Here is a 15,556-nt window from a genome sequence, read left to right on the forward strand (position 1 = left end):
ACTAAACATAGAAAAGACCTACTACATCTTATTTGGAAGCAAATCAACAAATGTAATTCAGCTTCAGATAGACAATGTTAACATCAGTAATAAAAATAATGGAAAGTTTCTTGGCCTATTCCGAGACAAGAGACACCAAAATCAGATACAGTATTATGTACCTAATTCTGCTCTCATCTCCCTATATTATGCACTAACCCTATCCCTATCTTAATTATGGTACAGTATCTGTGTATGGGGTTCATCCACTGCAAACCACCTCAAGCCCATCATCACCCAGTAAAAATCTGCTATCAGAACAATAACAAGCTCTGCTTTCAGACAACACTCAGCCCCTCTGTTTAAATCCCTAAACATGATAAACATAAACTCATTCTACACATTCTCTTGAGTCAATTACATTTACAAAGCCCTGTTCTTAAGTGAAAACCCTGTTCTGAAACTCTTCTTGGACAGATGTAATAGAACACATAATCATTACACCAGAAATAAATATATCTTTGATATACCCAGAGTCAAACTTAATCTGTGTAAACACTGTGTAAATAAAGGGACCAAGTCTATGGAACTTGCTCCCTAACGAATTGAAAAGCTGTCAAACTTTTGCCTTATTCAAAATAAAACCAAAAAATACCTAATTTCATCTTCATAGTTTCCTACCTAGTACTTGAAACTTGCACTGTATCTAGTGCTACTCAATTCCTCAATATATATGTACCTATGCCATACAACTTTACCATTGTAATCATTGCTGTTATCTTATATCATGTAATACACATAGTTTACTACATTATACCTTGTAATAATCCTCAAATTATGCTACAATGTACCTGTGGATAACCCTTTAAATTTACTTTAATATACCTACTAATCCTGTCAAATTTCTTATACAATGTATTTTTTTAAAACTTTCTTACAATGCATTTTTATACTTTTTTTACAATGTATTTTTATACTTTTTTACAATGTACTGTACCTGTAAACATTTTTTTAATTTTGCTAGATATTACCTTTTTAAAAATATATGTTAGATTAAGGATCTGCCCAAAACGCTACGCATTCTAGTGGCTTTACAAGAATGTAAAATTTCAATACTCTGTACCCTCATAAACCCAATGTACTACAGTACCTTCTTGTATATAAATAAATAAATAAATTTTATGTGAAGGGCTTCAAGGATTTGTAATTTTCTTACATATTGGGTTTTGTCTAATAGGCAAGTATTTTTATTCAGCATTTTGTTTTTGTAAGGGTGATGTCATGGGCCCCTTTCATGTGATTTTATGGGCACCTGATTGAAGATGATAGGTAAAACACCTCATGAGCTTGGTCAACGTCATACCTATGTACAGTACTGTACTTAGATTGAAGGCTACATCCTTTGTGAGGGCAGGTGTAAATACGTATATATATATGTACCACATTTGATTGCTGTAAAGGTTTCTCAGTTGGCTTCAGGCTCAATTTAATGTGGTGGTCAGTGGTCTTCTTTGTTTTAAAGTATATGATGATGTCTATGTTTTGGTTATGGGCTGTGCTTTCATTAGAATAATGAAATACCCATAAAGAAGTAAAAAGCACAACTGCTAATCAAAACAGACATCACCATCAGCCATACATATATCTCAAGTTATCATTAAGGATGCTAACACAAGCGCGGAAAGACAAGATAAGCAGTGTTAAATAAAGCAGATTCATTCAGTATATTACCGAGGAAGAAATGAGCAAAAGTGGCATCTTTATTTATTGTACAGTATTTACTTAATAGTTACGATCGCTAATTTAGTTATTTATTTATTTGTTTATATATATATACAAGAAGGTACATTGGGTTTGTGAGGATACATAGGATGGTGTTAACATTCTTGTAAAACCACTAGTACATGCATCGTTTTGGGCAGGTCCTTAATCTAACATATAATTTTAAGTACATAGGTGAATTTTAGCAAAATATATAAAGTGATAACAGGTACATTGCAAGAAAAAAAAAATGAGATGAGAGAGATTAGTAGGTATATTAAAGCACATCAGTAGCTGTGATTGATTGCATTGACAGCTTGATTGGTAATTTAACAAAGATTAATAGGCACAATACAGCATATTGATAGCACATAAGAAAAACAGCAATGATCACAATGGTAAAGTTGTTTGGATTAGGTACATAAAGATCGGGAGATTGGGTAGCACTAGATAGTGCAATTTTACAGCACAAGGTAGGACACTTATGACGATGAAATTAGGTACTTCTTGGTTTTGTTTTTGAATGAGGCAAAAGTTGGACAGCTTTTCAATTCATTAGAGAGTGAGTTCCATAGACTAGGTCCCTTTATTTGCATAGTGTTTACACAGATTAAGCTTGATTCTGGAGATATCAAAGAGATATTTATTTCTGCTGTAGTGATAATGGGTCTTATTACATCTCTCCAGGGAGAGTTTCAGAGCAGGGTTTGCATTTAAGAACAGGATTTTGTAAATGTAATTGACACAAGAGAATGTGTGGAGAGAAGTAAGTTTATGTTTAGCATGTTAAGGGATTTAAACAAGGGGGCTGAGTGTTGTCTGAAAGCAGAGTTCGTTATTATTCTAATTGTGGAATTTTGCTGGGTGATGATGGACTTGGTGTGTTGCGAACCAGTGTTAGCCTCAAAAGAAAGATTTCCTCTGTATATTTACTATGAACTCAATAACAATGCCATTTTCTTTAATTGGAGTAATGTAAAAAAATGTAAATGCCCAGTCATTTAGTTAAATTTGCAGATTATCTTTTATGGAATTTCTAAATGAAAGGTATTAGTCAATAATGTATATGTAATTTGTTTTTACTGTTATTACCAATTCATTTTTCGATCATTACTGGCTTCTTATCACAAACTTGGGTAGGAAACTTTTAAACTAAGATATCGCAAAAATTTTATTACTATATGCACAGTTGTAGATAAATATAACATAAATAAGTATTTACATACATGAGCATATGTACATTATAAAACAATATTCTTAATTACAGTATATTATATATGATCTTATAAGCTCCCAATGTACATTTACCCTATATAATATATACTTGGCAACAAAACATTAAAGTCTGGAAATACCCAGCACAAAGGTTCAAATTCTCATCACAGCTCCTGTGGAATTTCTCATTAAAAGTACTGTATATATACCTTTCATGATGACTGATATACAGTAATGAAAACAATTACTGTGTGAATGAGACCTTGAATTTGCATCTGCCCGTCCTCCCTATCTCTCAATTTCCCTCCCAGTGGGCAAAACATGCTCGAATAACATCAAGAGTTCATTTGAGTATGCTTTGGGTTTGGTCAGCTTTTATACTGTTGCTCCCACTTGCTGTGGAACTTTCAATGACTGGTGGATCAAAACTCCTAGGTCCTTTTCTTCAGTATGAGTGTGATGTGGATATGATAGTTGTGATGTGCATTATTATACCCTAAAAGCAAGGTCTTGCATTTTTCAGCACTTAAATGTATTTGACAGTTAGCTGACATTTGTAAACTTCATGTAGATCTCTTTGTTAGGCCTCAATATTGCTTTTACTTCCTAATTTGCCATAGATTTTTGCAACATTTGCAAATTTGATGATGTGGTTTGTAATATTCTTATATATGTCATTGATGTCCATAAGAGAAAAGGCAGACTCCAAAATGGAAACTTGCAGTATCTGATTGACAATGTTTTTTCCAATCAGATTCATTTCCATTTCCTTTACTTCCTATGCTCTAACCAATGTTTTATCCACTGTAGTATTTTACCATTTACTCCATTTGCTTGTAATTTCCTCTCCAATCTTTCCTGTACATGTAGTATCTCATCAAAATCTTTAGAAAAGTCAATGTATACTGCAGTAAAACTACTGAAAGTCCTTAGTCTGAATACCTGATTATCATTAAAATATTTACTATCATAGGAGCTACTTTTAAAGTGGTGTATGGTATTAACTCGGGACAATTTTTTCTTTACATCTCAGACCATCCACTGTTAGCAATTATGCCCTTTGTAGGCGATTTTCCGAAAGCTTACGAAGGGATATTCACCTAATCAACTATGTGACTGGTTCCTTCCCTTTCCTCATATAAGCAGCCTTTCTGTTCCACTTTTTGTTCAATATGGTCTCAGATTGAGACTAAATTACTATATTCAGTATTTCATTTCTATGCATTTTTATCACATTACAGTATATATATACTGGCAAACAATATATACACGCATCATAGCACACATCCAAAAATATAAGTTCATCACAGTACAGACACACGAGATCCATAAATTTTGACTTGCAGTATCATGACAACACCAACGGTCGTCCTCAGAGGCCCAGCTACCCGGTCACCATATTCTAAAACTACACAGTACAAAAAATTGTCCAACATATATGAAGGCAGATCTCTGCGATTAGAGGTTTGTGATTTTTACATGCCCATAAATTGCTCCGATTGCATAATTTTTGTTAATAGTGAAGATCTAGCTGCCATTACAATCTGCTACTGAGCCCATTCTAATAATTTACCATCTCACACCTGCCTTAGTGATTCCTTGTGTAAAATAGAGTACTTTGACCATTTCACTGGTTCCATCATACTGTTTCAAGAACATAATCTATAAACTGAAGTCCACTGAGACACTTTCTCTCGTCCACTCTGATTTTACTCATGTTGATGTTGTCGATCAGCACTGGAGAAAACGATGGCCTCCAGCCATTGATTAGTGAATGTAGAAATCTCCAATCTTCGATCAAGAGTGAATGCAGAATTCCATTCCTAGGTCACAAATCAGGAATGACCAGAGGAGCCTTTGTTCAAGGATCAAGAGTGAATGCAGGAACCTCTGGTCAGGATTCAGTTGTGACTGGAGAAGCTTCTGTTCAGGAATCAGGAGTGACTGAAGAAACCTCCAGTCAAGGATCAGGAGCGGTTGCAGGAGAATATCTCGAAATGCATGTTGTCTGTGAAGCCCTGATGTCCAACGTCAGCCAGGGTTACCTGCTCCTGTCCAGCTGAGAGAAAGCGACCTGTGAAAAGTGTGAAATTCAGTGATGGTTGTGTTGAAGGTCAGTGAGTGATTGGGAAGGTCACTGAAGATGATAGGATTAAATCAAGATACTTTGATAGTATTGATTATTATCTATTTGGAGACTAAGGTAAACAAAAGTCTCTATACCAACACCCACCTCTTCACTGGAAGAATAAGGATTAATTGATAACTTTAATACCACAATAAAGAAGGCATAAATTTATATGTTACTCCTACAAATTAGTAAGAAGTACTGAATTAGCAACTATGGCAGGAGGATATGATAATTGTTTGACGTGTGAGAGGAAAAATACTTTCAGGCAGCAGCCAACTGAATGCGGGCCTGGGAGTAATTGAGAGCATACAGTACCATAAAATATACCACAGCAAATGTAAAAAAATCTTAGATAAATTAATCGAAGCGTACAACAATGAGCAAACTGAAGGCAAATGCCATTTTCGTTTTTACTGCTTAACCTGCAATAATCGTGGCAATGGCCTAAATGACCCAAGCACCACTATCATTAATAAGGATGAAAGTAATGAGAAGAACAGGGAGAAAACTGGTAACATAATTAAAGAACTACAAGAAGGTCAGAAAGTTTTTATGAAACAGTTTATGGACTTTCAACACTCAATAATTAGCAATCGTGTCGTGCTAAATGGGAACAAACGAAGGGTCATGCTAAATGTGAAACAGTCTAACTGGAGAAATGTAGTGAGTGGGGTGCCACAGGGGTCCATTTTGGGGACAACCCTTTTTGTCATATACATCAATGACACAGATGAGAATATCATAAACCACATCATCAAATTTGCAGAAAACACTAAGAATTATGGTAAAGTAGGAAGTGAAAATGATATCGAGTCCTTACAAAGAGATCTACATATACTCCACAAATGGTCAGAAGACTAGCAAATGCTTTTTAATATCGACAAATGCAAGACCTTGTATGTGGGGCATAACAATCCACATCACAACTACCAAATTAACAGCATTACCTTGCAGTAGATTGAAGAAAAGGACCTTGAAGTCAGAATCTACCATTCACTGAAAGTTGCACAAGTGGGAGCAGCAGTAAAAAAAAAGAAAGCTAGCCAAACCTTAGGAATAATCAAGTTTACTTTGACTTTAAGGAAAAGAAGGTAGTTATTCAATTTAAGGCCTTCGACAAGTCGCCGGCTTCCTATCCTCATTGAGGCCACTAGTGTGAGTGGCTCTCAGGTAAACTCGAGTAAATTGTATAAGACTCTGGTGCACCCCATCCCCCTGGATTATTGTATCCAGACATATCTTGAGATCTTGAGATGATTTCGGGGCTTTAGTGTCCCCGCGGCCCAGTCCTTGACCAGGCCTCCACCCCCAGGAAGCAGCCCGTGACAGCTGACTAACACCCAGGTACCTATTTTACTGCTAGGTAACAGGGGCATAGGGTGAAAGAAACTTTGCCCAATGTTTCTCGCCGGCGCCTGGGATCGAACCCAGGACCACAAGTCCAGCGTGCTGTCCGCTCGGCCGACTGGCTCCCTAAGACATGGAGACTTCATCTTCAGAAGATAGCTTCATTGGAGAAAGTACAGCACTGGGCAACAAAAATAATTTCAAAACTAAGTCAATTCTCATGCCAGGACAGGTTGAGGGCCACAGGGCAAGCAACACTACAAACCAGGCATTATAGGGCTGATCATCAAACTATTCAAAATACTGAACAATTTGGAGGACGTTGATCTGGACAATTTCAAAAGGTCAGATGTAATACAGACAAGGAGTAACAGTTTCAAGCTCGACAAGCTACAGTGTAGAACTGAAAACAGGAGATGCTTTTTCACCCATAAACCCATGGAATTCCCTACCCGCCAAAGTCGGAAATGCCAACATGCTGCTGAACTTTAAAATCCAGCTTGAAAAAATCATCAGGACAAATGGGGATATTTGAGAAGCCAACAGCTTCCAGTCCTCATCAAGGCCACTAGAGTGTAAGTGACCCTCAGGTAAATTCAGGTAAATAATAACATTTCTTTTCCTGTAATACAAAATTCAAAGTTTTTGTTTAACAATTAATGAATTTATTTATTTTACAGGAATTAGTTATGTAAAAGTCAAACAGTAGTTATGAAACAGACCTTTAGATGTACCATATATGACAGTAGTACTCTCTGATTCATAGTAACCTAACTGAATGATAATGTTAACTTGTGGTAAGTTTAATTACTGATCTTTCGTGGCCTGAGTTTCAATCCTGTAGGATACATAGCATGGAACCTGTGATGATCTGAATGGTACTGACATGATGACCTGAGTCATATTGTGTAGATCTGTGGGAAGGCAGGAGGTACTAACCTGAAGTGAGGTGTTTGATTCTGTAATGGGAGGCGCCTCTTGGTGAGTATAATAGGAAGAATTTGTCGTCTGTACGATTGAGACTGGTAACACTGCTCTCAGCGCTCTGTAACAATACAAACAATAATTCACTTTTGTAAACAGAGTGGTAGATGGTTGGAACAAGTTAGGTGAGAAGGTGGTGGAGGCCAAAACCATCAGTAATTTCAAAGCATTATGTGACAAAGAGTGCTGGGGAAACAGGACACCACGAGCATAGCTCTCATCCTGTAACTACACTCAGGTAATTACAATAGAGATCAAGGAACCTGTGCTTTTCTATTTACATGTACCAAATGAACATCACAGACAAATAGGGTATAAACCTTTGACATTTCTATGTGAATGTCAAGTGGTCATGACTTGCTGCCACTAGATAATAATAATTCATTGTCGGGGAACTGGTAACCAGTTTACACATATAATACATACAGTACATGTTAGACTTATATCAAAGTGTTCCCCAGGCTCAAATTACTGACTCTCCCCAGGATGCAACCCCACAACAAGGTGACGAACTTCCTGAGTACTTATTTATTGCTAGGTGAACAAGGGCATTAGTTGATAGGAATCTTGCTCAACCATTTCTGTCCTGCCCGGGATTCGAACCCCGGAATTCTTGAATGCAAGGCAAGAATGAACTTGACTGTACTCTCAGGACCCTTTATACTGTATATATTTTGAATTTATTTATATATACAATTCTTACAGTCAGAACAAATATATAAATTGTGACACTAGCTCTCCACATATGTCAGTTGCTTAATTTAGAACCTGTACTTGAAGTCAATCTCGAACCCATTGTTGATGTGACAACTTATATTGAATTTTGTAACTAGCTCATCAAGATTGTAACTTGCTTAGCTAAATGAATTGTGGGGTTCAGTCCCTGAGCCCATTATGTGCCTCTGTAACCCTTTCCACTACCGCCCACAAGATGGGTATGGGGTGCATTATAAATGAACTAAACTAAACTTGTAAAGCCACTAGTACACAAAGCATATAAACACAGACAATATCAACTGTGGACAGCACTTGGTATATATTTTGGACTTCTGAACATTATTGTTCACCTTATGGTTTTCCTGGCCAGGAGCAAAAAATCTGTCAGACTTATCGAGGTCTCCTTTCACTATTAACCTTTTCCGGAAAGCAATCCACAACAGTTGCATAACTGTCATACTTCCCAACAGCACTATCATACAGCAGATTGATGAAGAAAAGGATCTAAGAGTTTTGATTCGCCAGTCATAATAATAATAATGATCTAACATCTAAGCTGTAATGATTAGATGTTGAGATGTAAGTCTCATCCTAATCACACACTCAGAAATTAACAGAGCACTCAGGAAAGTGCGAAAGACTTTGGTGTAAATTCCTTACATAAATTTCATAAATACACAAATGTGGTTTTTTTTATCCTGTTATTATGTCTGTGAGTAGACATTACCATTACAGTACTTAAATAATAATAATCACACAGAAATCACATAAAAGTGATATTTATAATGAGAAAATCCACTGGAATATATAGGTCACTTTTTGTATGACTTTTTACAAGTCAGCCCTGGTTTAGTGGTAGAGTACGTGACTGGCAATGCCAGGGTTGTAGGTTCGCATCCACTTAAAGTTGTAGTGGATTTTCTCAATAATAATAACAAAAATAATAATAATACTGTAAAAGCTTCCTAGAAAGTTGTAACAGATCCCATGAGCACCACACCAGAAACAAATACATATTTGATATTCCAGGAGTACGACTTAGTCAAACTAGAAATGCTTTACAAATCAAGGGACCTTGAATGTGGAATGACCTTCCAAATTATGTTAAAGACTGTACCTCTCCCAACCAGTTTAAGATAAAAACTAAGTACCACCTAATTAACTCAATGTAACCTACCTCATCCCCAAAATGTCAACCCATGTCTACTACTGTATTTTAAACAATGCTGTTTGTTGACCAAATTGTATTTTTGCTATTTTTTCTGCCATGTTTCCCCCCCCCCTTTTTTTCCATTTTTTCTTATTTTTTCTCAAAACAATTTATACTTTAATTTCAATTAGTATTAAGCTTTAGTCTTAGTGTTTTTCCTGCCCGAAACGCTTTGCGTAATAGTGGCTTTAGGCATTGTATGTACAGTACTAGCTCTATCTATAAATCCATCAACTTTTTTATCTTACCTTGTAAGTATGTACTTTACCTGAATAAATATTTGTATTTGTATTTTAATAATAATAATAATAATAATAATAATAATAGGCATTAAAAGTTGCACAAGTGGGAGCTGCAGTAAAAAAAAAAGTTAACTAAACCCAAGGAACTGTCAACTGAAGCTTTGACTTCAAGGAAACGAAAGTGGTTATTCAACTGTACAAGTCACTGGTGTACCCTTATCTGGAATACTGTATCCAAGACTTGACGGCCACAGGACTAATAACACTACAAGCCAGACATGACAAGGCTAACCTATCGAGACCTTTAAAATAGAGTATACAAATAAAATTGGAAGAAATAATACAGCCACTTCTTCAAAAGATCAAATTTAATACAAAGGGCAAGAGCTTTAAGCCCAACTATCCACAATGTAGGACAGAAAGCAGGAGATGCTTTTTCATCCACAGAGTCATAATCCCATAGTGAGTTTATAGTTTTCCTAGCCACCAAAGCATTACTTCAGTTCAAAATGCAGTTGGAAACAAGCCCCATGAATAAGAGAAGGGGACCTTTGGCAAGCTGCTGGTTTCTTGTCCCCATTGAGGCCACTCAAGATGGTGGCCCTTTTGTAAATTTAGGTAGTGTAAATTTGAATATATATGAGTCTTGGGGCACCTCATTATTTAAATAAATCACATCATTCATCACAAAATTAGTGTACAGTACTGAACATTACCCAGCAGTCATCACTCACAGACTCGCCTTGTTTCATTAAACAGTTTAAGTAACAGGTGGGAACTGTTCAATAACTGGCCTTCCAGTAAACCAAGAGACGATGGGGACTCACACTGAGGAAGAGGGTGCCAGTAGCATCACCATGGAGGAAGTGGCTGCCATCATGCATCTGGAACACCACCACTTGGCCACCTTCAGGGTACGGAGTCAGCACATCGAATGTGTGTACCCGGAAACATGCTGTGGAAGATACACGTAATACAACAAATTATAGTACTGCACAAAATTTTTAACTTTACGTGTAATTACTGTTTGTATTACTGAAGCATTTTATATTTAAATGACAGGAATAATGGGGAATCTATGATGTAAGGAAAGCTTTCTGTTCCTTCGGTTTAACTGTGACAGGTAATTTCTTGTGACAGTCAACTTAGCTGCTGCCTTGCCTTTGCACTGATGCCATTTACCAATGGGGAACCAATGTGCCCACAATCTGGTGTGTGAACATAGCTGTCAAAACATAATACTACAGAAAATATTTGGTAAATTTTAATGATAATTTAGCTACAGTGCAACTTGCCACTAATACACTGAAAAATACAAGGGTAATTTTTTCTGATTCAAAGTCTGCTATTCAAGCATGTGAAAACTCAGCACATAATATAGATACAGTACTTCAAATGTTGTAACATCAAAGAAAAATATAATTGGTGCATAGAGAAAGTTTCAGAATCTTCTCTTATTTATTTACTTTATATGTACTGTACAGTATTGCAGTACTCAGTACTTAGCTTATTTAAAATTAATTCCCTATTGTGCATTTTGCTCGACCTCAGAAATATAGTTCATCTTGGCTTCCCATAGCAAAGAACATGAAGTGTGTGTATGCTTATTCAACCCACAACAGTTGCCTAACTCCCAGGAATTATTTACTGCTAGGTGAATAGAGGTATCAGATGAATGGATAGATTGCCCAAACGTTTGTCCTGCCTCAGGGATTGAACCCAGGACCTTTCAGCTGTATTTACACCATAGGGTGAAGGCATATACAGGAACCGGAAAGAAAAAGATTTGAGAGGCACACATAAAGAGGATAACTTTGACAGCATATGGGATATTGGCAAACATTAAAACATTGTTTAGGAACCTAAAGTGGGGCTATTTCAAAGCAACCTACACAACATTCGTTACATCAATGCTGGCATATGCAACACCAGCATTACGCAGTCCCCATGGCAAAGTGGTGAGACACTCGCCTGGTATTTCACAAGCACTTTGTCTTGGGTTCGTATCCTGACTGGGGAGGATTTTCTGGGCGCAAATCCTTAACTGTAGCCTCTGTTTACCCAACAGTCAAATGGGTACCTTGACTGGTACCTTACCAAAAAAGTAAGAATAATAATTCTAACACAAATTTTCTCAATATTTCTTATGTTTCTTTTTACTGTCGATGGCAATTGAAAAATCAATTCTCCAAAATTCATTTATATTTCTAGTCTGACACGACGCTTGAACGCGTTTCGTAATAACTTATTACATTTTCAAAGACTTTAGTTTACACACACACATCTGTAACCTAAAAACACTAAAGAGAGTTTTACTTAATGCTAACATTGAACTGCTTAATGTTAGCTGTTCAATCTTAGCATTAAGTAAAACTCTCTAGTTTTTCAGGTTACAGTTGTGTGTGTGTGTAAACTAAAGTCTTTGAAAATGTAATAAGTTATTATGAAACGTGTTCAAGTGTCGCGTCAGACTAGAAATAAAAATGAATTTTGGAGAATTGATTTTTCAATTACCATCAACAGTGAAAAGAAACATAAGAAATATTGAGAAAATTCGTGTTAGAATTATGAATCTTACTTTTTTTTGGTCATATTTAACAACATATATATATATATATATATATATATATATATATATATATATATATATATATATATATATATATAAATTATATATATAATATATAATAGAGGTTTTCAATTAGATTGATGCCTAATAGTTTAACCCCAAGGCTAATGGAACTAGCTCTCACAACCCTAGAAGATAGAAGAAACAGAAGGAATATGATCACAAAATTCTGAGGGGAAGAGACAAGGTAGACAAGGATAGCTTCTTTAAATTGAAAGAAAGTAGGATAAGAGGATACAAGTGGAAGCAGAAAATGCAAATGAGTGGAAGAAATGTAAGGAAATGTACGGGTGGTCAACAAGTGGAATGCACTGAAAAAAGTTGTAGAAGCCACCCTCATCCACAACTATATAGTTTTGATCCGGAATTCTAACATTAGTATTGTTAAATTATAACACTACAATTAAAACAAGGCCAGTAGGCCCGGCATAAAGAGCACTCCACGTAGACACGGATAGGTAAAAACCTATAGGTGAGTACCTATCTAGAGAACCTAGAGAACCTCATCTTTTTTTCTTGCAATGTGCCTGTTATCATTTTTATAAATTTTGCTAGTATTTACCTACTTAAAATTTTCTTAGATTAAGGACCTGCCCAAAACGCTGCACGTACTAGTGGTTTTACAAGAATGTATTTACTATGCTATGTATCTTCACAATCCCAATGTACCTTCTTGTATATATATAAATAAATAAATAAATAGGTGAGTACCATGGTTGTTAGGGCCGGAGCGCTGAGCAGCTATAACTATGACGCTGCCTGACTGGTCCGGCGTCAGGTACAACGGGTACTCCCCCTGCAGACGGAACTTCCTGCTGTAGAGTCCTCTGTACTGGACCCGCCTCACTGAGGACTCAGTTGACCCTGAGAGATGAAGAGCGGTGTGTTAACGACCGGAAACTACCTGATGGAAAGTTAAGGAGTCAAGGGAAGTGGTAAACCTTTCCTCTCTACCAAGGGAGGTAGGGGTCCTGGTAGTACAGTGGGGTTCGTTCTGGACGCACAATCCAGAACTCCGGGCGGGACAGAAATGGTTGGCCAAATTTCCTTTCACCTAATGCACCTGTTTACCCGGCAGTGGGTAGGTACTCAGGAGTCAGTCAGCTTGTTGTGAAGTTGCATCCTGGGCGGGGTCAGTAATTCGACCCTGGGGGAGGGCTCTTGATAAAAGCCTAATGTGTATGAATACAAACTGGCTTACCTGTCCCCCGACACAATGAATTAAACCCCCGGGAGCAATGCATAAGCAAATTACAGGGGAGGTAAAGTACTTGCGGTTATGTTGAGGAGAGGGTAAACCACAGGAGGGCTATGCGTAATTAAACTATGAGAGGTCAGTTATGGGGCTATGCTATGTATAACTACATGGGGGGGGGGAGCAGGTAAACAATTGAGAATACTGTAGACTATGTACAGTACAAGTAAGCTACGAGAAAAAGCTATGAATAAGTAAACTACGGAGAGGAAACCACGGAGAATAGGCAATGTATATATATATGTATTGAACAGAGCCCTAGATGAAAGGAAAAGTGCCCAACCATTTCTGTCAAGACCGGGAACATGTAAGCTATGGAGAAGTAGGAAATTACACACTTATAATAAATAATATGATCATATTAATATTCTGCTTAATTAGTGATGTATAAGATATAGGAAAATATTATAAAACAATAAGATCTTAAGCATTCTTCCGTGTTGAATACATATAGAAGACTGTATAGTCATACTAGAAATAAGTTCAAAGGAAAATATAAGATACTACATACTATGTACAGGTGCTAGATACAATATGCAGAGGAATTGCAGTGCATATCTAAGGTGCTAGATACCATATATAGGGAAAATACAGAGTAGATAAGTCGACTCACATATCAGGAAAGGTTGAGGGCAACAGGGGTTAACAGCACTACAAATTAGACGTGACATGACGGATCTCATAGAAACTTTAAAAATACTAAATAAGTTGGAGTATATTAATCCAGACCACTTCTTTAAAAGGTCAAATGTAACACATACACGGGGGCAATAGCTTCAAGCTAAACAAAGCACAATGTAGAGCAAAAAATATGAAATGCTTTTTCACATAGGGTTACAACACCATAGAACCGCCTACCCGCCCAAGCCGTAAATGCCAAGCCATTACTACAGTTTAACATCCTGTCCCCGTGGTGGCTACTAGATAAATCGTGACCCTTAGACAAATTCAGTTAAAAGTGCCAGAAAATATATAGAGGGAAGTATAGTGTACGGAACGGGCAGGAACGAAGACCTTGCAAGAGAGGAGGGAGCGTCGGCGGTCCAGACAAAAAAAAATCCCGTAGTTGCAGGAAATTCCAACAGGTTCATGTTGAGTCAGCGGAGAGGATAGATAACTGTGGGTCTTAGTCATCCTCATTAATATTTATTTTACCTCTTAGACCTGGGAAGGAGAAAGGGAGTGGGTGGAGGGGAACAATGACCCCGTTAGGACCTTGAGACCATCTCCTCCAGGATCTGAGAGTAGCTTTGTGGACTTGTGAGAGAAAGCGGCGGGAAGCAACACTTGAATGTTAAGTGCAGGAGTCATACGACAGACGACGACAGGGCAGGTGGAGGGTGGAGAGACAGAAGCAAGAGGTGGAGGGTGGAGAGACAGAAGTAACAAGTGAAGGGAGAAGCACCAGGTGGGGAAAAAAAAGAGACACAAGTAACATGTTAGGTTAGGTTTAGGGAAAAACAGAAGCAACAGGTTTAGGAGAAAGACAGAAGTTTACCTGAGAGCCACTAACACTAGTGACCTCGACGAGGACAGGAAGCCAGCGGCTTGTCGAAGATCCCCCCACTCCCACTTGCCTTGATCTTTTCCAGTTGTACTCTAAAACCCAATAGAGTTTTGGCATTAAAGGCTTCGGCGGGTAATCGGCCCCATGGGTTTATAACCCTGTGGGTGAAAATGCATCTCCTGTTCTCAGTCCTACAGTGTGGCTTGTTGAGCTTGAAACCATTGTCATTTGTTTGTGTTACATTTGACTTTTGAAGAAATTTTCCGGATCAACATCCTCCAATTTGTTTAGTATTTTAAACGTTTCAGTATGATCCGTCCTGCCTGGTTTGTAGTGTTGTTACCCCTGTGGCCTTCAACCGTTCCTGATATGTGAGTCGACTTAGCTCTGGAATGATTTTTGTTGCCCGGTGTTGCACTTTCTCCAGAGCAGCTATATCCTTCTGAAGATAAAGTCTCCATGCATGGATACAGTAATCCAAATGGGGGCGCACCAGAGATTTACACAACTGAATCACAACCTTCTTTTCCTTGAAAACGAAGGTACGCTTGATTATTCCAAGTGTTTGGTTAACTTTTT

General features: G+C 37.4%; 1 protein-coding gene across 1 annotated transcript in view; it reads right to left on the bottom strand.

The window, feature by feature from the left end:
- Window positions 1–2,898: 2,898 nt before the first annotated feature.
- LOC123746546 (uncharacterized) overlaps window positions 2,899–15,556 on the bottom strand; it is a 31,842-nt gene continuing 19,184 nt past the window's right edge. The window contains exons 4-7 of the mRNA XM_045728125.2: window positions 12,927–13,079; window positions 10,414–10,541; window positions 7,373–7,478; window positions 2,899–5,029 (exon numbers count right to left, since the gene is read on the bottom strand). Of these exons, the coding sequence (XP_045584081.1) occupies window positions 4,923–5,029; window positions 7,373–7,478; window positions 10,414–10,541; window positions 12,927–13,079 (494 nt within the window). The 3' untranslated portion in view covers window positions 2,899–4,922. The remainder of the gene's footprint in view (window positions 5,030–7,372; window positions 7,479–10,413; window positions 10,542–12,926; window positions 13,080–15,556) is intronic.

Source organism: Procambarus clarkii, chromosome 90 (assembly GCF_040958095.1).
Source record: "Procambarus clarkii isolate CNS0578487 chromosome 90, FALCON_Pclarkii_2.0, whole genome shotgun sequence".
Classification (NCBI taxonomy): domain Eukaryota; kingdom Metazoa; phylum Arthropoda; class Malacostraca; order Decapoda; family Cambaridae; genus Procambarus; species Procambarus clarkii.